Source organism: Lonchura striata, chromosome 3, assembly GCF_046129695.1.
Source record: "Lonchura striata isolate bLonStr1 chromosome 3, bLonStr1.mat, whole genome shotgun sequence".
Lineage (NCBI taxonomy): Eukaryota > Metazoa > Chordata > Aves > Passeriformes > Estrildidae > Lonchura > Lonchura striata.
In genome coordinates this window covers 107,783,819-107,804,175 of record NC_134605.1, presented here as the reverse complement: position 1 = coordinate 107,804,175, position 20,357 = coordinate 107,783,819, and the positions used below count along the sequence as shown (strand labels likewise).

Here is a 20,357-nt window from a genome sequence, read left to right as displayed (position 1 = left end):
TGTTTGTTTGAATGCCTGTTTTCCTTAGCTGTTAAAGAAGTTACTTTAAGTAGGCTTTTCCTTTAGGAACTGGTGGGGACTAAAAGTAAGAAAAGAATTTACAGTACAGCTATTGATAAGCCAAACTTAGTGTTTGTTTGTAGTGAAATGTGTTCAGTACCTTTAGCACATCTGGTGTATGTAGGTTGAATGGCTTTATCATTCTGTACACACAAAGAACACAATCATTAAGCTTTTGGGCACAAATATTTTATAGCTTATAGCTGTCCCCTGAATTTTTGGAGGAAATCTCAGTAAGATGAGAAAGGGCAGCATCTTTTTACTCCACAGATTAATGTGAGTTCTTAGCTTCCGAAATACTGGATGCATTTCACTTCTATCATGGGTATTTAAACCCCAGCCACATGAGATGGTGGAACCATGATTTCTTCAGCCACCCTTCAGCTTTGCTTCTTTTTGTGAAGACTTTCTAAGACGAGCTACAATGAATACACTTGAAACATTCACACATCTTAACAAAGCCTCTCATTAATTGTGCCTGTCAAAGCTCCTAACAGCTCTGTGGTGGATCCATGGTAAGCTTGTAGAGGAAACATTTCTAATAATCCATGCTATGTAACTATAGGTTTAGCTCATCTTCTTAGAAAGGTACTCTTGCTCAGTCATACAGTCCTTTTTTTGACCCAGATTATCTCCAGATGTGTGTTATTGCTCTTTTGGCACTATGATGGGATTTCCTTTAACAATTGCTGACAGGCTGTCTGTGCCAATCTTATTTGATAAATCATTTTATTGACTGAAATAGGTGTAGGTAGACTGTGAACTTTCAATGGATTTCATCAGAATCTCTATTGGTTTAATGGTTTATTGGCTAAATTTTCTCTAAAATAACTGAAAATGCTGTTTAAAAAGAAAAAATCAAATAAACCCCCTAAGCCCGCAGTAAAACCAATCAACCTACCACCACTACCAAAAACTAAACCCTAATCTCCGCCAACCTGTGTTTTAATTTCTTCCCTATACCAAAGCAATAAATTGGTAAAGTAAAAACAAAAATTCAAGTACAGTCAGAATTCCCTCTGATTGGAATCTGCTGGCAAAATCTTAATGTTGAACAATTCCCTCAGGTGTAACAAATTACTTTAGAAGCTCTTAGAAATATGGACAAAATCTTTGGCTTTTGTATCATCCCACCATTTATATTCAAATAGTACACAGTTCATAATTCTAGCAGTCTTTAAGTCTTGTCAAATATTGTGAGTTTTTTTTCAAACTTTACATTTTTCTTAATATATTTTTAATATTCTTAACATGCCTGACGTTACTGTTCATGGAGGCAGGACTGGCATTACAGTCATAATAGCAGCTAAATTTATAATTCTTACTTAAAATTTCTTGCATAATGATTTGTCATTTCTGTGGAATGGCAAAAAGAAGGATCATTTAAAGTCAGAAATTAGTGAGATAACAGAAAAAGGAATAAAAATTTTTCTTATTACCTTTTCAATGATACCTAACTAACATAAATCCTAATTTGCCCTTTGGCAACCTGGTCTAGTGGAAGGTGTTCCTGCCTATGGCAGGGGCTCAAATTGGGTGATCTTAAGGTCCCTTCCAGCCCAAACTGTGACTCTGACAGCTTTGCACTCTGAGATTTCTGAGAATTGAGTAAAGACCATGCAGATGACCCTGTGGTCATTGTTGTTTGCAGTGTATTAAATGAAATATTTTATTGACACAGAATGGAAATCCCTTCTCATTTATTTCTCCCTCATCCTCTTTTCCGTCAGCTGCTTGCCATTCATCACTCTTCTGTTTCTTCTTTCTTTTTTTTTTCCTCCCCTGCTTGTTTAATTGCAGGTGTGATTGCATGTTTACAGAAGACTATCTTGACTTTCTCTTAATTAGAGATAAAAAGCAGCAAAACTGATTGGTAACAGTACTATAAAGGAATGGGTGATGAAGTAAGTCTGGTCGGGGCTGTCCAGGAGCTGAATGCTCTAAGGCCTTCAAGGATATTAATGATGAGAACACATTAAAATCAAGTAAAACATTCAGTGGAAAACTGAGTACCTACAAGTATAAATTAGCTTTGACAATGTATGAGTAAAACATGATTTTAAGACATCCAGGCACTGAAGGGGTATGAATAGTCTGGCTCAATGTACCCAAGGCTTTTTTCTTATCTGACCTTTAATAGGAATGCAGGAAAAGAGATCATAGATTCAGTTTGCTAAATCATAATGTCAAGTGAGAATCAGAGATCATTGAAAAAAACAAACCCAAAATCTTGAATGTTGTTTATGGTGCCTATAATAAATACTGTGTGGCATTTTAGTGTCAATCTATAGAATAAGTGATGAATTTGGGTGGTAAATTAGATATATAATAACTGTAAACTTTTGTCAATGCTTAAATAAAAACCACCACTCAATCTTACTAGACATCTGTTGCCAGGTAAGTATATTTATTTTTGTGGAGAAAAGGCCAAGTGCTGTTGTTACTTAGGTGAAATACTTACACTACTAAGACTAGTTGTGGTCAGTTCTTTCTATTATCAACTTTTTTCCTGAAGTTGCCTGTTCCCAGAGGATGTGAAGCATTTCTGCTGATCTGAGAGAGAGGGTTTACCTAGAGGTGTGAACATAAAGAGAGTAATGAGCAAAGAGATCTGTGTGATTGAATAAATTACGAGAGTAGAGTTTTGAAATGTTTTATTAAAGTCTTGATGAAATTTTGTATTACCTTTAGATAGTGAACATGAAAAAAACTACCCTGCACAGACATAGGTGCAGTTAATGTCTTGTTAGCTTTCACCAGTGTGCGGAGTACACCAGTATGTAATTTACCATTTTGCTTTTATTTTTGTCTTAGTCACTAAACTTGCATTTTCATGCTTTTCATGCAAGTTCAGTTACAAGAAAATACACTCTCAAGTAGTTGAATATGGCAGCTCTTAGAAAAGGTAATAAGCATAGTTCCTGCAGATGCTGCCGTGTTGCTAGAGCATTTCTTCTCTTCACACAAATTAACTTGAATTTAAGCCCTAGTTGAATTAACTCTTACTTTTTTTTCAAGGGGAAAAATACAGTTTCCCATATATGTCAAAGTCATGCTGTTGTTTCAGATACCTCATGTGTTCTGTATGTTAAAAATCCTCCAAACAATAAGAATTCTGATAATTCTTTTTGTGTCTCAAGTTAAAAAAAAGTGATATAAAGAACTCAGCGAAACCTTCTGGTCTTGATGGTGGTCTCTGTTTTCATCTTTTTGTAGATCTGTTAAGCTTTGATGATGTAATAGCTACCTCAGAGAATCTGTCACACCCGACTGCGAACCGGCCCAAGATGCCTGGTAGGAGGCTGCCTTCCCGTTTCAATAGCAGTAGTCCTGTGAGTATTTTGGGGGTGTTCTCCTAGTAGGGAACTAAAAACTGCTTCCCAGGAAAGGACTACACTGGGGAACAGTCTTTTGAGATATTTATCTGAAGAGCAAAATGCTGCAGGGGTTCAGTTCCTGTAGGTTTTGTGTGCAGGGAGATCCATTCCCAGCAGGGAACTGTGTTGCAGCTGAAGGAGGGTTTCTGTTCCATGGGGTGTTGCTGCAGGAGATATTCAGCTCTTCTGGCCTCATTGATGGTGAAATAGATCTGGAAGTGTCTTCAGTGACTTTGACAATTGGCCACTATAAATTTGTAATTTAATGCTGCTATAATGAGGGGCTCATGAGCTTAGTGCTGATGTAAGGTTGGCAGACAGTGAGAAGCAGGGGGTGCAGAGTCCTTGAAATCAGTTTTTGTCATTGGATGTTGCATAGTCATGCCAGTTACCATCTGCAGTTACTGCCCATTTGTGTTTTATGGAAGCACCTACAGACTCCCAAAAGTATCACAGACTTAAGTATTGCAAATATGCTCGAAAATCCTGCCCAAGATTCTTGTGTTTAAGTTCAGCTAAATGTGGGGAAGGAAACTTCTGACTGTCAGGGACAGAAAAGTCTGCTAGTGTAGCAATTTAAGTTTTGTTACTTGGTTTTTTCCTTTACTATTGCATTTTTATAAACATGTGAAAGGTTTTTTAATTTACTTTTAAGTTTTGTTGTTTTTAATTCTGAAAACCTTTTCATTTCTTATGAATGGTTTGCCAGGCAAGTCAAAATATGGGTCCAGAAAAAATTTTGAAGGTGCAGAAAGAAGAAGAAAGTGCCAAACCAAAGCCAGTTGAAACAAAGAAGGTATGATACTACCAAGGAGCCAGAGGAGTACCAGGCAGCTTGGTGTTCTGGTCATCTTGTTTGCATTTCCAGTACAGGTTCATGCAACCATCTGAATGCCAGTGCTTGTAGTTAAGTACAAGTGAGCTGAGTCATTTAGTATGAAGTTCAAAGTAAGCAATTTAGAATTGAATTTCATTTATACTTTACAAAGTGCATGAGTTCTGATGAGAACTGCTGTATCAGGTGGTATTTCCCAAATAAGTTCCATATCTGTTCAGCTTTCAGTCTCCTGACAGACAGAATAACTGAGCAAATCAGCAGAGTGCACTTCCATATCTGTTCAGCTTTCAGTCTCCTGACAGACAGAATAACTGAGCAGATCAGCAGAGTGTGCAAACATTTATTTATAATGACCCAGTGGATTTAATGGAATCACTTTTTTTTTTAAGTGAAGAGGACTGAAGTGTAAGTACTTTTTTTAGTGATTACAGGAACCTTAGGTTAATCATTAATTAAGAGCTGTATAAAGTAACTACCTCATATACTACAATAATCCATTCAAACTGTACTTTTTTTTTTTTTACCTTTTAGGTAGAAAATTAAGGCAAATTATGCACATTTAGCTCCCATCCTGGTACAACCTGTACTGTATGCTGTAAACATTTAGTTCGTAAAGATTTCACTTCTTAACTTTCTGCCAATTTATTTTTTAGCCATCTGCATTCAGCCCACTGATTCCACCTTCATCTCAGAGACCAAGTTCTGTCATACTCGACTTTTTACCTGGAGACCTCCAAAATGATGAAAAAAATTCTGTGGAAGAGCTCAGGACTCAGGTTAATGATTTAATGGGTTTAGTAGACGCCCTGAAGAAAGAGCATGGGTAAATATTTCCTTTGTCAATCTGCAAAGTATTATATAGACATCTTATAAATGTTTTAAATGCTAGACTTTAAAATAAGACAGCTATTCTGTGCTAATAACATATTAATACATAAATTCAGGTATTTCCTATTGACATTGGTCCTACTAAATGTCCTAAATATGTACAAATGTGATGTCAGGATATTTTTTGAATTTGTACATATTTTTTCCCTCATGCTCTGCACTCCTGCATCCATTACATCTTTTTGACAGTATTTCTTAAACAGTTTGTGCTTTCATTGTAAGGAAAAGCAGTTAATTTTTTGTGGTAATGACAAGTACATGATGCAGGCCTTGTGTAATACTGTGCACAAGAACTTGCAGTATTCACATGACTTATATTCTAAGTAATTTATTCTTTATGTAGAAGTAGCCATGTTATTTTAGGTTGAATTCTACTTTAAATATTAAATAACAGCACAAACATTTAAGTAGCCTCCTTAAAATTGGGATTAAAAATTAGGGATAGGTGAATAGCAGTAGAAGCAGTAAGAAGCATTGAGTGATGGTAGAAACTTGTGGTCCAACTGATGTGAGTAATAATTCACTGATGGGCATGTGCCTTGTTTTGTGAATCCCACTTGTAAAATTTAAACAAGGTGTGTGCATCCCATCCTCATTAATGGGAAGTTTCTTTTTCTCATTTCTGAGTTCTGTTTCTATCTTAACTACTTTTAGGAGAGAACTGGAAAAACTAAAGAAGGATTTGGAAGAAGAGAAACTGTTGCGAAGCAATCTGGAGGTAATGTTATCACCAGGGGTGTGTAGGCTTTGTTCTGGGATTTGATGTCACAGGAGAGTCTTAACAAACCTGTTCAGTCTCTTTGTGTTGCTGTTTTATTTTGTGATTGAATGAATGCTTCATGAGGCATTTAGACATACAGAGAAGATCCAAGATCAGCTTTCTTTTTCTGGAATAGTATTTGTAAAAGTCAGTGTGGAGGTTGGAGTGGGAGTTCAGTTTAGTGCTGTTGGATTCTGCTCTTTTCTAGAAATATGTCCAACTAGACAAATTCCAGGAGAGACAGTTACTACTTTGCATTTATAAGCTTGAAAGACCTATTAATTAATTTAGGTAATCAAAAGAAAAACAAAAGTAAATATCTCTAATTTTTGATGAATTGTTTAAATATTAAGTGTGGATGATTGGCCAAAAGAACAGAATTAATCTGAAAAATTTCCTTATGAATGAATGCCACTCCTCAGTTTACTGATCAACACTACTTGCAGTACAATATGATGCCATTAAGTAGTTAACAGGATGAGCTCATTGTAGGACATTATTTCAGTCTGGTACAAAAGGGAATTTTATTTGTGAAATAGTTCATCTTGCTGCCTACAAAGCTGCTTGAAACACATGAGAGAAACTTCTGGTTTCTCTCTTTAATGTGACTGTAAAGCAATCAATGAAGATGCCTTAAATATGTAGTGGAGATGTAGAGGGTGTAACTGCAGGTGTCCTCTGAGTCAATTTCAAGAAATACAAATTAATCCTGGCAGTGTTTTGCATGAAAGGCTGTTTTGGGAAGTTACTCTGAGGTGATGGTGCAGCATTACACGGGGACCTGTCAGGTGATTCCATAACCCAGCTTTGACTTCTTTCTTCAGAGAGAGTTTATCCAGACAAGCTGATTTATAAAACAGGGTATTTTTTTTATATTTTAAAAATATTATACCAGGACTGTAGTCAAATTTTTAATTATTTTAAATTCCTGTTCATTTAGCAGTATAATGGTACAAATCAGGTTTAAATACTGAGCTGTCAAATGCTTCTATGGTGCAATACTTAAGTATCTTTGAAATGTAAAGGTTATAACTTTGGTGAAAGCTCTGAAGATTTTATAACTACTTTAATACTGATATTCTTTTCAAAATGTTTGTTTTTTTCAGCTTGAAATAGAAAAATTGAAGAAAGCAGTGATGTCTACATGAGACCACTATGGACTCAATGTTTTTAACTCACCAGGAATTCAAAGTTGAACACAAGGAGAACTGACTCTTATTTCATTATAATGGATGCTCTGGTGTTCTACAGTCTTAAAGAAAAAAATATAGTAAAAAAAAAAAAAGGAATATAGTCTTATATTCAAAGAAATAAGAAAACAAAAAAAGAATAATGATGTAATTTTTTTGCCAATATGAAAGAGGCCTTATTTCTTACTGTGCTGGAATTGCAGACCTTATTTTTTTGGTTTGCTTGAAAATACTACTGAATCTGTATAGGAAGGAGAGGGAATTCTTAATAGATTTTTATTGAATACCTGTAGCTTAATTTTTAAAGAGATCTATACTATAAATAGGGTGATCTGTCTTTGCAACTAATCTGTAAAATAGTCTGCTGGAAGGGATGGAATGACTGTATTGTAATTGTAGTCACTACTTTTCCCCTACGTGCAAAAAGGAATATATAATATTTGTATAATTTTGGCAGTCTTACCCAGGGTTATGCTGTTGTGCCTGTCTGCAGTGAGAGTACTCAACTCATGAACAGCATAGTATTAATAATGAGATAGGAATTTGTTAGTGCAATGAAGCAGGTGAAACTCCTATGCATTGTAGAGAGATTGAATTATCTAATTCCAGTAGTTCAGCAGAACGGTTTGTCACTTGCACTATTGGATTAAAAAGGGATTTAAGACTTAATTGCGAAATCATGACAAAATTAACTGTTAAACCACAAAATGCAAGGAATACAGAAACAAAGCAAGAGTCCAGTCTTAACCTGTTGTGCCTAAAATATTACAGTGTAGAGCATGAAAGAGTAAACCTTAAGTCACAGCATCTGTACTTCTGTGTTTCTGAAGTCATCAATCTTTCTAGTGGTTCAAGTATGCATCTTGATTTGTTTTTACAATAGTCAGGGTTTTTTTATAATATCTCCAAATAAATCCCTTTGGAACTTCGATGCTCTCAAAAGCTCTCAATATTTATATATTTATGCCATAAACTTTCTCAGTATCTTGCATACCTCTAAGCTTAGTAACATCGTTATATTTTAATAAGTGATTGGAACAATTGCTTTGACATCATTATGCTGGTGTCCAAGATGGTGTCTTTACTTCATGGAAAATAAGTTGGGATCTTGTGGGTTACCATTATCTTTAAACCCTGGGCTCAAAACTTGCACCAGAATAATTCACAAATAATATGCAAAGTGATGGGAGACAATGGTATTTATTGCTGTGTTTGTCTGATTAAAGAATTAAAAAACATACAGCTTTAGAAAGCCAGTCAAATTCATTATTTCTGTTAATCAGCTCATCTCCTTTTGGTCTGCTGTAACTTAAAAGACAAAAACATGCCACATAGTTTGGCGACTTCACCAATAAAAGAAAGTAATTAAGCTTCTCTTCATAGGAGTAGTCATAAATACAGTAATTATTCAGTATGTCAGTTGTTCAAGTGACATGGAAGTGTTACTTCTTGAGAGGAATCACACACTATGGGATTCTTCCACAGTTTGTGTCAAAAAGTTAATTGGGAAATGTTTGTTCCTGATTCAAGTAGTTCATGAAATCTCATTGAAATCTGATCAGTACACTATACAGTTATGGAGTAATATCTGCTAGTCAAATTGCTAGTAAGCTGATTCACTCAATGCTTTCTTTTAACCTTGAATTGCCCAAGTGCATCACAAATGAATTGAGGAATTGTATGCTTCTCATCAGACACTAAAGTCATGCCTGGAATTCATGCCTGTAAAGCAGGTGATGAAAAACAAGGATTGAGCCTAATGAAGGACCCAATTTTGTTATACAAGCTCTCCACTGTGATTGGAGCACAAAACAAATCTTGGAAGGGATTGCTCTGCAGAAATTGTGCCCTGTGTGTGAGCTTGCAGAGGATGAACAGAACAAGACAATCAGTTAAAGCCACAAATGAGAGGTGTTTGTTATTTAATGGCCTTTGTTCGCTATAGCAATAAATGACCCAAGTGCAATGACTTGCTTTAATAAACCCTCCTGTAAAAGTCGCTGCTATGAGTATTTGTAGCCATAAGGAAGTTTCCCTGATGTGTGTCTGTCTTGTCTTCAGCTAGTGTTACATACTGGAGTGGAGGGGGGAGAGGGTAATAGTTTTGGAGACATTCCACAGTACAAGTTCCTAAGAGCAGTGTGCTTCACTGACTTGTCTACTGGTGCTGTAAAATGATGCATGCTATCCAAACTCAGCAAATAAAATGAGTATAAAAACCTCTTCAGGCATCTGTTCACTTCTGTTCAGGATTGTCTTGTATGCCCTTAAATTCTTTCCAAGAAGGAGTATAGGGGGTGGAAGCAAAGTATTTATAATAGTCCCCTTTAAAGTTTTCAGATTTCCATTTACTCACTGGGATGCTCTGGCTCCTTATAACAGGGTGGCTTAGGATCCAAACAGTTGGAAAGCTCCGTTTTCCTTTGCAAAGGTAACTGGGAGTTTTTAACTTCTCAGGATCTGTTAATTCCCCCATTTTTTTCTTCTTGGCCCATATCGAACTGACCTTACTGTGCATCTTCAGAGGCTTTATTTAAGATCCCTCTTGCCACTCAGTACGATGGATAAATGCATGTTTGAATTCCCTCTTAAGTATATAGTGAAGGACTGAAAACTGAGGATATGGCATGTTTAATAGGGATATGGAAGATGGGATAGGCACATAAAGAGCAGAACAGCAGAAGGGCATTTTTAAACTGTCAGGTTTTCATTCAGTCTAAAGATTCTCTAAAAATCTTTTGGTAGTACACAAGGTATAGTTTAAAAAAAGCAAAATTACAGGTGTACTTGATTTTTTTTTTTCCCACAAAGATGAATTTTTTTCATTAATATTCATGGAAGTTAATTTCTGTTGGAAACCTGTGATTATTGCAAGATTTTAATTGTATAGCAAAGTATTTGTTGAACTTTTAAATAAATACCTTGTATTCATTAAGATAGCACAAGTCTGTTGTTACCTCTTTCCAAAGGAGATAGTAAACCCAGGTTCACACAGCTGCCTTTTGGCTGCTCTAAAAGTTATCCAAGACGTTTCTGATCTCTGAGAAAGCATGTAATGAGCATGGCTGGTTGCAGATCTTGGGTAATTGGATTTTGCAAGAGCTGAGAAGACAAACCCCTCCCTGTAGGTGCCTGAGGAATGCAAACAACCCCAAAAAGCATGAGACTGATGCTGCTGGAGTCAGGGTTTGGGGTTCCCTCTTTGTTGGGAGTCATGGTTTCTATCTCTTTCCAAGCCCCCTGGGAGCCCAGATTGGCACAGTTTCTTTCTGGGAGAAGCGTGTGGGTATCTGAGGGCTGCAGGGTGCTGGACTTTGTGTCCTCCAGAGAGCTCTTGATGTTGAGGGGGTGTTGAGAATCAAGGGCCATTCAGTTTTGCCATCACAGTAAAGGTTCAGGGAGTGTGTAGAAGCACAGCTCCAGGTGACATAGACAAGAAGCCTTCTGAAACGTGTCCGTACCTTGGTTTTTAGCTTTCTTACTTTAAAGTATTTTTTCAATTGATCTCTGTCTGGTATTGTATCATGTAAAGTAATTTGACCTTCTCAGGTGGGTTGTGTTGGCTGTGCTTGATGATGCCTGGCTAAATTCCTACTTGATCCAGATGTGAGGCTGGCTGTATCAAAGCAGAACAATAAATAATACCTATCTTTAGGTTAAAACTGGAGACATGCCTGTGGCTGAGGACTGGCTGGAGTTGTGACAGCAGACAAAACGAGAGGTAACCCCATAAGCTCCTGACTAAAACACTGCAGGAATGTAGAAAAAAATCAGTGACCAGAGCTGTTTGAAGTCAGTCCTATGTGAAGAAGTGTTAGGAATTGCTCTTCTGTAGTGATAAACTACTTGCTGTGAATTTCTGGCTATTGCAAATTGGCTCTTGGAGGTGAGGTGATATTCAGTGAGCCAACAAGTGACCATGGCACAAGGTTAGCAGATAACTGTTACCCTTTATGATGGGATAGCCCTGAAGAAAAGGTTATTTGTCCATTGGGCTTTTTACCTGCACAGGGTGCTGTCAGTAGTGTACTCTTGCATGTATGGAGGATAATGCATTAACTTGGCCAGATTTTGATCATTAATGTTTTGAAGTCTTTTAAGAGATTGTTCAGAGAGCCATTGTTCAGAGTGCCCCATCCGCGGAAGTGTTTAAGAACAGGTTGGAGGGGGCTTAAAGCAACCTTAGACAGTAGAAGATATCCCTGTCTATGGCAGGGGGTTGGAATTGGATGGTCTTAAAGGTCTCTTCCAACCCAAACCATTCCTGATTCTATGAAATACAGAAGAGCAGAAGCTGCTGCCTGCACCTGGAGGAAGGGCACCAACCTCACAAGTGTGACTGACTCATCCCTGTGGACTCCTGGCAGAGGTGGCAATCTGGCAGATTTGTGGGCGTGTGTATAATGTGTTTTGTCATTTTGCAGTGCAATACCTTCATCTGCAGGTTCCTCAGCCTTAATCCAGTCAGGCAAGAAAAGAAGCAGCTGCTGCCCAACATTATTTCTTCATGGGAAAACTCCAAATGAGGCAGGGCTGGGTAAGACTGAGAGAGACTGGGGCAGAATGGCAGCAGATGAGTGGTTAGAGAGTCACATCTGAGACCTTGGGAATCCCTAGCTGGGTTACCTTTGCTCGCAGTATTCCCCAGACTTCTGAAAATGGTGAGTACTTCCACAGAACATCATTGGTCAGAGCTGCTGGAGAATTATCACTGGTCTGTAAAATTGCTTCATATATAATCTAAAATGCATTTAATTGCTAAGGCTGTCTTTACTTTGCACTTCTTTCCTTAGTTTTATGTTTTCTTTACATCTGTGAAAATAGTTAGATATTTTAATTAACCTTTGTTTTTTTTTTTTTCTTGTAATTGGTCTCTAATCAGTGTTGTCACTTTTAAGAAAATTTTGAGTTTTCTTATGGCTATATGTAAAGATTACTCTTAGAACTTGCTTCACTTAAAGCTACACTTTCCAACTATGATTCCTTTAAAAATACAACTGACACTTTTCTAAGAATTAAGAGCTTTACTTTTTATCCTTGGATGACCATGTTAACACTAAAACCTCCTGCTGCAGCTTTGGCTTGCCTGGTAGCAAATGGCAGGTTATCATGTTACAGTGGCTTGTTGAGTCTTAAGCAAGCCATATGGCCATTCAAGCCCTAAAACCAATATATTAGGTTATGTAATAATGGGTTTAATACTTCTGATAAATGTTGAAGTTGTGGGTTTGTAGTATTTGTAAAAATATATTTCTCTAGCAAATCATTGCAAGGTCAGTATAAATGTCAATTTTGTAAAAAGTGTGCTTGTAGTTTTTTTGTGCAGGACACCTTTTGCTGTAAACTTAGCTGTAGTTTGTTTTCTGGAGCAGTGGACGGGGGGAGAGGTCATTCCAGGTGATGGAGGACCTTTTGGCCAGAGACTTTGGGTCCAGCATTGCAGGGGCTGTAACTCCTGTAGTTGTCATTGTTTGGACAGATCCCTCTGTTTGCTGTACCCACATGGGGCCAGACTGCTGTGCAGTGCATCCTGCCAGTAGTTAAAATCAAGGATATGCTTGGGGTAGAGGAAAGGAGGATAGTTCTGTAGAGTTTTGCAAGATACTTCAGTTTTACACCAACAGGAGTCAGAGTAAGGGATTTGAATGTAATGCTGTGAACATTAACCAATATAGGGATTACTTTTTAAATTCATCATCAGTTTATTTTTTTGCTGTTTTAAGAGACTCTGCTGTCTTGTAACCACTGCCCATCCACTCTCTCCTTGCTTTTTCCCTTCTGTTGAGGGCTTTGGAATGAATTGGAGAAGTAGGATCATCAGCTGGTGACAATCTCCTGAGCTGAGTGTTGAAGTGTCCCCTTACTAGAAAGCTCTTTTCAGATGAGAGGGTATCGACACCTCAGCTGCTCATGTAGCTGTGTCCTGGTACATGGAGGGAGCAGAAGCCTCTGGAATAGAGGAGTGTCATGCTTACAGCTTCTTACAAAGGCAGGGATTATCAGCAGTAGATAGTTTATGATAAGAGATAAATCATCCTCTCTCTGCTTATGCTTTCATGTGGTCCAATGTCACAATACCCATGTTTTTTCCTAAAGTAACAGTGACTTGCTGCTGTCTTGCTTGTTTTGCCCCGAGTTTCTCCAGCTGCCGTGGCAGGTTGTTGCAGTGCTGGGACTGGGTGGTTTCCAACATGAGTCAAACAATGCAGCCGAGCGAGCTCAGTGTTCCCCTGCTGGCAGGGGCTGGTGTCTCGGTGAGCCCGAGATACTTGGAGATGTCCCAGATTTCTGCCTCACTCAGAGGTAACAGCCCTGGGTGGGGTTCCACCTGTGATTAAATACAAAATGAATGTGAATTAATTAGTGGTGAGACACAATCAGCTCAAGGATTCTGAGCTCTGAAATGGAATTAGGGCTACGAGCTCACAATAAACATTTAATGACTGCAGAAATCAGAAAGGAATTTGGTGCAGCCTTTCACCCCAAACCTGTAGGTGTTTCCCAGCCACCTCCCGTTCTTTGGCAATATTGATCTGAACATTCTGCTTTGCTTCTCCTGATCCATTTTATTTCCTTAGAAGAGCTAGTGGCTGCTAGCTTTTAATACAACAATGCTTTTCATATTAAGAGCTGAATTCAGAGCCTGACACGAGGTTCTCCTTAAGAGCTACCTTAGAAATCCAGTGCATTAGTTGAACTCTTGCTTTTATGGTAATTTCATTATTAAATTGAAACAGATCTCAAAACATAGAATGGTGGACAACATCAGAGAATAAAAGGGGTAGGCAGCTGTGTGCCTGGGCCTTTGATGCTATCAGATGGGAGAGTCTGGAGCCTCTGGATGGGAAAACACATCTCTGCTCTCCAAGTGCAGGACCCCTTCTGCTTCTCATCAGCATCATCTGTGCTGATCAGTGTCTGTCAGGGGGAAAATTGAGGGGCTTCTTTCAAGGCATGGTAATTTGATGAGATTTTTCATGTTGCCTTCTTTTGAGATCAAGCTGTCATCCTGTTTTGCCACTGTGCATTTGCTTCTTGCTTTAGTGGTTTAGCTTAGTGACTTTTGTGCATTTTATTTTTGATTTTTTTTTATTAAATTAATCTACTTGCGGTGATAGAATATCAGTGTCTTAATTCTTCTGAACCCACAGCAGCTGTTGCTTTTGCCTTGGACATGTCTAAGATCTCATAATGAGATCTGATGTATCATGTTGTTTTTCCTTCGTTCCCTTTCTTTGTTTGATTATTTTTTTCCAACAAATATGCTGTAACAACTTGCATCCCAGGATGCTTAGCTTTTATTAAGAACTGTGGGAAACTTCATGGAGGGAATAGAGGTCTGAATCCTTCTGCAAAGGAAATAACTCTTCACTCTAGCCCATGTTTATCATATTTTGATTTCTGGCCCCTGAGTGCCCACATTTCCTACTCACATGGCAGGAACTGCCCAAGGAGAGCAGAGCATTGAACCCAGTGTAGATGAGACTGTCTTAAATCACGTCAAAAGGGACCCACAGGCTGAGGTGCTTTAATAAGCTCTCCAGCTTACAGTTTACAGTGTTGAACAGATTTCCTTTTTTATTTTTTTTTTAAGAAAGGGTTCACAAGTCATTCTCAGTAAAGGTAATGAATTATGAATGCCTGAAAATCACCTTGCAAGCCCAATAAAGACAGTCTCTGGCATAGCTGCTTTTTTACTAGTAAGTAATCAGACTGTGTTCAAAAAGTGGAAACAGAGATGTCTGAATTTCTTTAACATCTTTCTTCCAGGAGGAAATCAGCAAATGAGTAGTGATGGATGTGAGGGTGGTCTACTGCCTGTTCCTTTGGGCTGCACACTTCTTCCTGGCCGTGCCACACACCACTCCCAGGGTAAGTTTCACTAGACCAGGCTGCTCAAATCCCCATCAAGTGACCTTGAACACTTCCAGGGATGGGGCAGGCACAGCCAGTCAGGACAGCCTGTTCCAGTGTCTCACCACCCTCATCATAAACAACTTCTTCATCTGAGATCTGTGCATGAGCTCAGAGTGTCACTTCAGTATCAGGGTCCAACTGGAGGCTTCATATACAGAGGCATACTTTAAGTAGAGACTTCTCAGTTGGTCTGTATCAGCCAAGAGCCACAAGCTCTGCATTCTGCACCTCAAAAGGACTATTTTCCTCTTGCAATCCTTTCTGGTTTGTACCAAGGAGTCATCTACTTATTTATGTAAATATTCACTCTATGTTCCACTTCTTATTTTTCAGGTTTTCAGAAACAAATCAAAGACTGGTGATGAGCAAGGTACAGTGCCTTGGTTAATGCTTTGTGAGATGTCATCAGTTATCAATACTTCACATCCCTGATGCATCACAGACCATGGTATGCTGTCTTTCACCTTGTAACAGTGTCTGCTTGGTTTATTTTCCAGATGCCTGCATAAATCTCATTCCCTGCCAAGATAATGGAGCAATTTGTATTCAGCCTTGCTCTCCCTCCTTCCATGGGGAGACAAGCTTTGTCTGTGAGGACAGAAAGTGGCAGATGTTGTCAGATGCTTGTGCAAGCCTGGATGTTCAGTCCCTTTTTCAGGTGAGGATGCTGTTGAGCACCTTGGCCTGTGCTTGTAACTTCTTGCAAGGACAGACCCTCCTTCCGTGTGCTTTCAGTCTTGAGCAAAGGGAGATGGTGTCCTAAAACAGATTACTTTGATAGCAGGCTCTGAGTTCATGGAATCAAAGAACTGTTTAAGTTGGAAAAGACCTCTAAGATCATTGAGTGAAACCATTAATCCAACCAGCACCATTTCACTCCTGAGCCTTGTCCTCAAGTGCTATCTCCATACCTTTTTTGAGCATGTCCAGGAATTGTGATTCCATCACTTTTCTGGGCAGTCTGTTCCAAGGCCTGACCACCCTTTCAGAAAATTTTCCTAATATCTAGACCTCCCTTGATGTGACTGGAGACCATGGCCTCTTGTCCTGTCACTTGCTACCTGTGAGAAAAGCCTGACCCCCCACCTCACTGTTACCACTTTCAGGTAGTTGTAAAGAGTGATACGGTCCCACCTTGAGCCTTCTTTTTTCCAGGCTGAACATTCCCAGATCCACTCATCATCAGACTTTGCTCTAGTTCTTTCACAATCTTATCTCAGGTGATAGGGGAGTCTTGTGTGGAAACATAATTCAGAAATGAAGTTGTCTTTTTCACTTGGCTGGTGTTTCTCACGTGGATCTAAATCAAGATAAGAACACAATAGGATGAAAATGAGGAAAGAACAGCATGACAGTGTGTAATAATCAGAAGATTTATGACAGATTCTCCTCTGCTGCAAGATCCTTAATCAAGTCACTTAATCAAGTGACACTGCATTTAGTTCTTTTCCCTTCCTTCACATGTGTAGCAAAACCATGATATTCTTCTCAGGTGAGCTTTGGTCCTGGTTTCAGTCCATCTGGCACCTTCTCTGCACACCCAGCACTGCATCTCTTGCCTAGTTGTAGCAGTGGCTTCATTTTAATTCTTTTCATTAATTGTCTCAAATCTATTTCCTCCCTCCAGAGGATATCCCAAAGTGAACTCCCATGCTCTGGAGAACATCTTCCTTTTGTAGGAGGAGGAAAGCTAGGGCATGGGAAGCCTGGAGATGGAGCAAAACATTTTGGTGCTGGGAATCATAGCTGCCAAGCTGACTTTTCATGCATCATCCCAGATATCCTGTCTTCACCAGCCATCCCAGGAAACATTGCTGATATAGTGGAATTGCTAAAGAAGATCTCCCTGCTGCTATCAGAGAATGTCACTAGAGGAAAAATGCAGGTATTTACTTTTATTGGCTTTGGGAGGTACTTCTGATCTTTACAGAGCTTCCACAAGCACTGTCCAATGAAGTGGTGGCTGCAGGTCACATGGAGATCACCTGGAATGCATTTCCAGATATTTTGTTAGCAGAGAAACTTTTTGACTTATTCATGTGTGGTGGGTGAAAATAGCCTGTGGAATTGAATTTCTATAAAAGCAAAGGTTTTCAGGAGCTGCTGTTGCAGGCATGGGCTAGCAGTACAAGGAAGAATTGCTTTCTGAAGTACGACACTGTAGGGAAGGCAGCCTTGTACAACAGCTGAAATCTTTCCCTGGTGAACTCAGAGAACAGGGGAAGAAATACAGAGAGGGTGGTAAAAATCAGACCTGCACTGTGGGTCAGCATCTGGAATAGAAGTATGGTGTCCTTTTTTGCTTTATGTTTACTTTTGCAATCATCTTTTGATGTAGAATATGAAGAGGATATGACAGTTCTAGTAATGAGATGTTTGGGGTTTGACTGGGATGGGTCATTGGAATATATTCATTGTCAAAAGGATTATTTCTTTTATAGAAATCACTTTGCCTTTTTGGAGGCACTGCCAGGAGAATAATATTTGATTTCTTATATCATAAAACAAATTAATTTTATTTTGCTTGTTTGTTTCAGAGCTACAGCAGGATAGCAAACCATATTCTGAACAGTTCCATCATTTCCAACTGGGCTTTTGTAAAGGACAGAAATGCTGGTTCAATATTACTGGACTCAGTGAATTTATTTGCTGGGAAACTTCTTCTAAGAAATGGGTCAGAAAGTATCCAGGAGCCCTTCATCGCCACCAAAGGCTACAGCATACACAGAAACACTTCAGGAAAGAGCTTTGACTTTTCCATGGAGTTCAGTAGCACAGGCAATATTACTGGGCAGGTGGTGATTCCAGAGGAAGAGCTGCTGAGGTTACCCAGGGCTTCCAAAGCCATCAGCGTTGCATTTCCAACGCTCGGAGCCGTGCTAGAGAGCACCCAGCCAGACCCCGCTTTTGTGAACGGGATGGTGCTGTCGGTGTTGCTGCCAGAGGAGCTCCAGAACATTTTGCTGACCTTTGAGAAGCTGAACAAGCTGGAGCAGGTGGGGGCTCAGTGCGTGGCGTGGCACTCGGCCGAGCGGCGCTGGGACCCGCGGGCGTGCGAGGTGCGCGCCCACAACGTCACCGCCGTGGTTTGTGTCTGCGCCCACCGGCGCCGCGCCTACAGCTCCTTCTCCATCCTGATGGCCCCGGCCGCGCCGCGCAGCTCGCTGCTGGATGCCATCACACGGGTGGGCCTGGGCCTGTCCATTCTCAGCCTGGTCCTCTGCCTCCTCATCGAGGCTGTGGTCTGGCAGCACGCCACGAAAACCGAAATAACCTACATGCGCCACTTCTGCTTGGTCAACATCGCTGCCTCGCTTCTCGTCGCAGATATCCTGTTCATCCTGGCAGCCATTGTGCACAATACAGCCCTAAACTACCAGCTGTGTGTGGCAGTCACTTTTTTCCTTCACTTTTTCTATCTTGCCCTGTTTTTTTGGATGTTTACCTTGGGCCTCTTAATTCTCTATGGATTATTATTAATTTTTTTTAAGATAACAAGATCTGTATTCTTACCTGCAGCATTGTCTATTGGATATGGATGTCCCTTGGTTATATCTATCCTCACTGTTGCTATTACTGAACCGAAAAATGGATATTTAAGGAGTGGAGCTTGCTGGCTCAATTGGTATGAGACAAAAGCCATTTTGGCTTTTGTTATACCTGCCCTGAGCATCATTGTTATGAATCTCATTGTGGTGGTCGTGGTTGTGGTGAAGACTGGGAGATCCTCCATTGGAGAAGGCTGCAAGTCACAGGATTTGAACAGCGTGATCCGAGTCAGCAAAAACGTTGCCCTTCTGACACCTCTGCTGGGCCTCACCTGGGGGTTTGGGTTAGCCACAATCATCGACAGCCGCTCTCTGGCCTTCCACATCGTCTTTGCGCTGCTGAACGCCTTCCAGGTAAGCTCTGGGACACTGGGAGTAGTGTGTGTGCTCAGACCTTGAGCCTGGCATAAAGAGGTGCTGGCAGCAGGTGTGTGTGAAAAGCAGGACCTCAGCTTTCCCTTCCACTCGGTGCTTTCCCTTTGTGCACGCACGAGGCATCACGGGTTGGTGGTTTAGGTGCTGATGAGTCATGGGGCAAACTGGTCTGGTTTGAAGTGGGATGAAGAAATAATCCTGTGATTAATTTCTGTTAGATGTAAAATACACCACTTAATGTCCATAACTGCAAAGATGTCTGATCCTCATCAATTAACAATTACACAGAAAATTCTCCCTTCCAGTGAAGATGACACTGGCACAGATTTCCCAGAGAAGCTGTGGGTGCCCCATCTCTGGGAATGTTCAAGACCAGGCTGGATGGGGCTCTGAGAGACCTGGTGTAGTGGAAGGTGTCCCTGCCCATGGCTTGGAACTGGATGTCCTTTAAGGTCAATTCCAACCCAAACCATTCCATTCCATAGCTGGCTCCATGGTTTGATTAACTCATCAGCATAAACATCCAGTGTTACATGATGCACTGCTGCACACCCAGTCTGCCTTAGCTCTTGGATCAGGCTGCACTCGGTGGGCTGAGAAACTCCTGGTTTGTTACCCCTCAGTCCAGTTCATAGTCAGCATTAACACAGGTTATATCCATTCCTGATATTCCCAGAGACCTGGGAGGATAAACCTATTTTGTGCATTGCTGTTACCTGAATCACAGGTGATGAGATCTGTCCTTAATGAAAAGTCATCTAGAAATACTTAAGAAATAACATGTGCTTATGCTAGTTTTGTTAACTGGTTTTGTAATTTCTTAGGGATTCTTCATCCTGTTGTTTGGGACACTTCTGGACAGAAAGGTACTTATTCTGGATTATATGAGCATTTTCTACACCTTGAGAAACTGGTCCCTTTAATATTTTTTATTTAAATCTGCAGACAAGAGAAGCCTTAAGGATGAACTGCCTTTCATCAAGGCGGAAGTGGGGTCTAGAAAAGGTAAAGTTTATTTATTTTCCCATAAATGGCTAATTTACCAATTTACAAACCTTGTTTGTATGTTGGAAGAATGGAACCATCCACTACATCTTACACCAGGTAACATTTTTCAAATTAAAATTCTTGCTGAAGGACATACATGTATCTCAAAAGTCTGCTCAGGATATTAAGCTGCTAAAGATCAGAAGTGGCAATCAATAAATTTTGGTGATTCCTGCATAACCTACTGCTGTGGTTACAAAGTTAAAAGTAGTATTTTTAACCAATCTCTTCACCTGCAGCTGTCAAATCCCTTTTGGTAGACAGTCCCAGTAACTTTCTTCCCCCCATATTAGATTTACTTTAAGGTCACTGAATAAGGAAGGAACAGAATTAGGAATCAGAAATCTCAATATAATG

At 39.8% G+C, this 20,357-nt stretch overlaps 2 protein-coding genes across 4 annotated transcripts in view; both read left to right on the top strand.

Annotated features, from left to right (window-relative positions):
* Nucleotides 1-9,336, top strand: part of CD2AP (CD2 associated protein) — a 76,238-nt gene extending 66,902 nt beyond the window's left edge. For all 3 annotated transcript variants that reach the window (XM_021529765.2, XM_021529764.2, XM_021529766.2), the window contains 5 exons: nucleotides 3,277-3,392; nucleotides 4,147-4,233; nucleotides 4,929-5,098; nucleotides 5,818-5,881; nucleotides 7,030-9,336. In XM_021529765.2, the coding sequence (XP_021385440.1) occupies nucleotides 3,277-3,392; nucleotides 4,147-4,233; nucleotides 4,929-5,098; nucleotides 5,818-5,881; nucleotides 7,030-7,071 (479 nt within the window). In that variant the 3' untranslated portion in view covers nucleotides 7,072-9,336. The remainder of the gene's footprint in view (nucleotides 1-3,276; nucleotides 3,393-4,146; nucleotides 4,234-4,928; nucleotides 5,099-5,817; nucleotides 5,882-7,029) is intronic.
* A 4,477-nt stretch (nucleotides 9,337-13,813) lies between these two features.
* Nucleotides 13,814-20,018, top strand: ADGRF4 (adhesion G protein-coupled receptor F4). Its single transcript, XM_031504550.2, has 7 exons — nucleotides 13,814-14,985; nucleotides 15,364-15,400; nucleotides 15,528-15,688; nucleotides 16,658-16,915; nucleotides 17,568-18,932; nucleotides 19,778-19,819; nucleotides 19,899-20,018. The coding sequence occupies exons 1-7, from the start codon at nucleotides 14,908-14,910 to the stop codon at nucleotides 19,989-19,991; spliced, it is 2,034 nt and encodes a 677-aa protein (XP_031360410.2). The 5' UTR covers nucleotides 13,814-14,907; the 3' UTR covers nucleotides 19,992-20,018.
* Nucleotides 20,019-20,357: the final 339 nt, after the last annotated feature.

Excerpts from the sequence above, each read along its gene's own strand:
- ADGRF4 (XM_031504550.2), top strand. The coding sequence starts at position 14,908 with ATGGATGTGAGGGTGGTCTACTGCCTGTTCCTTTGGGCTGCACACTTC. Across the intron at positions 14,986-15,363 it reads TGCCACACACCACTCCCAGG|GTTTTCAGAAACAAATCAAA; the intron begins GTAAGTTTCACT and ends CTTATTTTTCAG. Across the intron at positions 15,401-15,527 it reads AAAGACTGGTGATGAGCAAG|ATGCCTGCATAAATCTCATT; the intron begins GTACAGTGCCTT and ends TTTATTTTCCAG.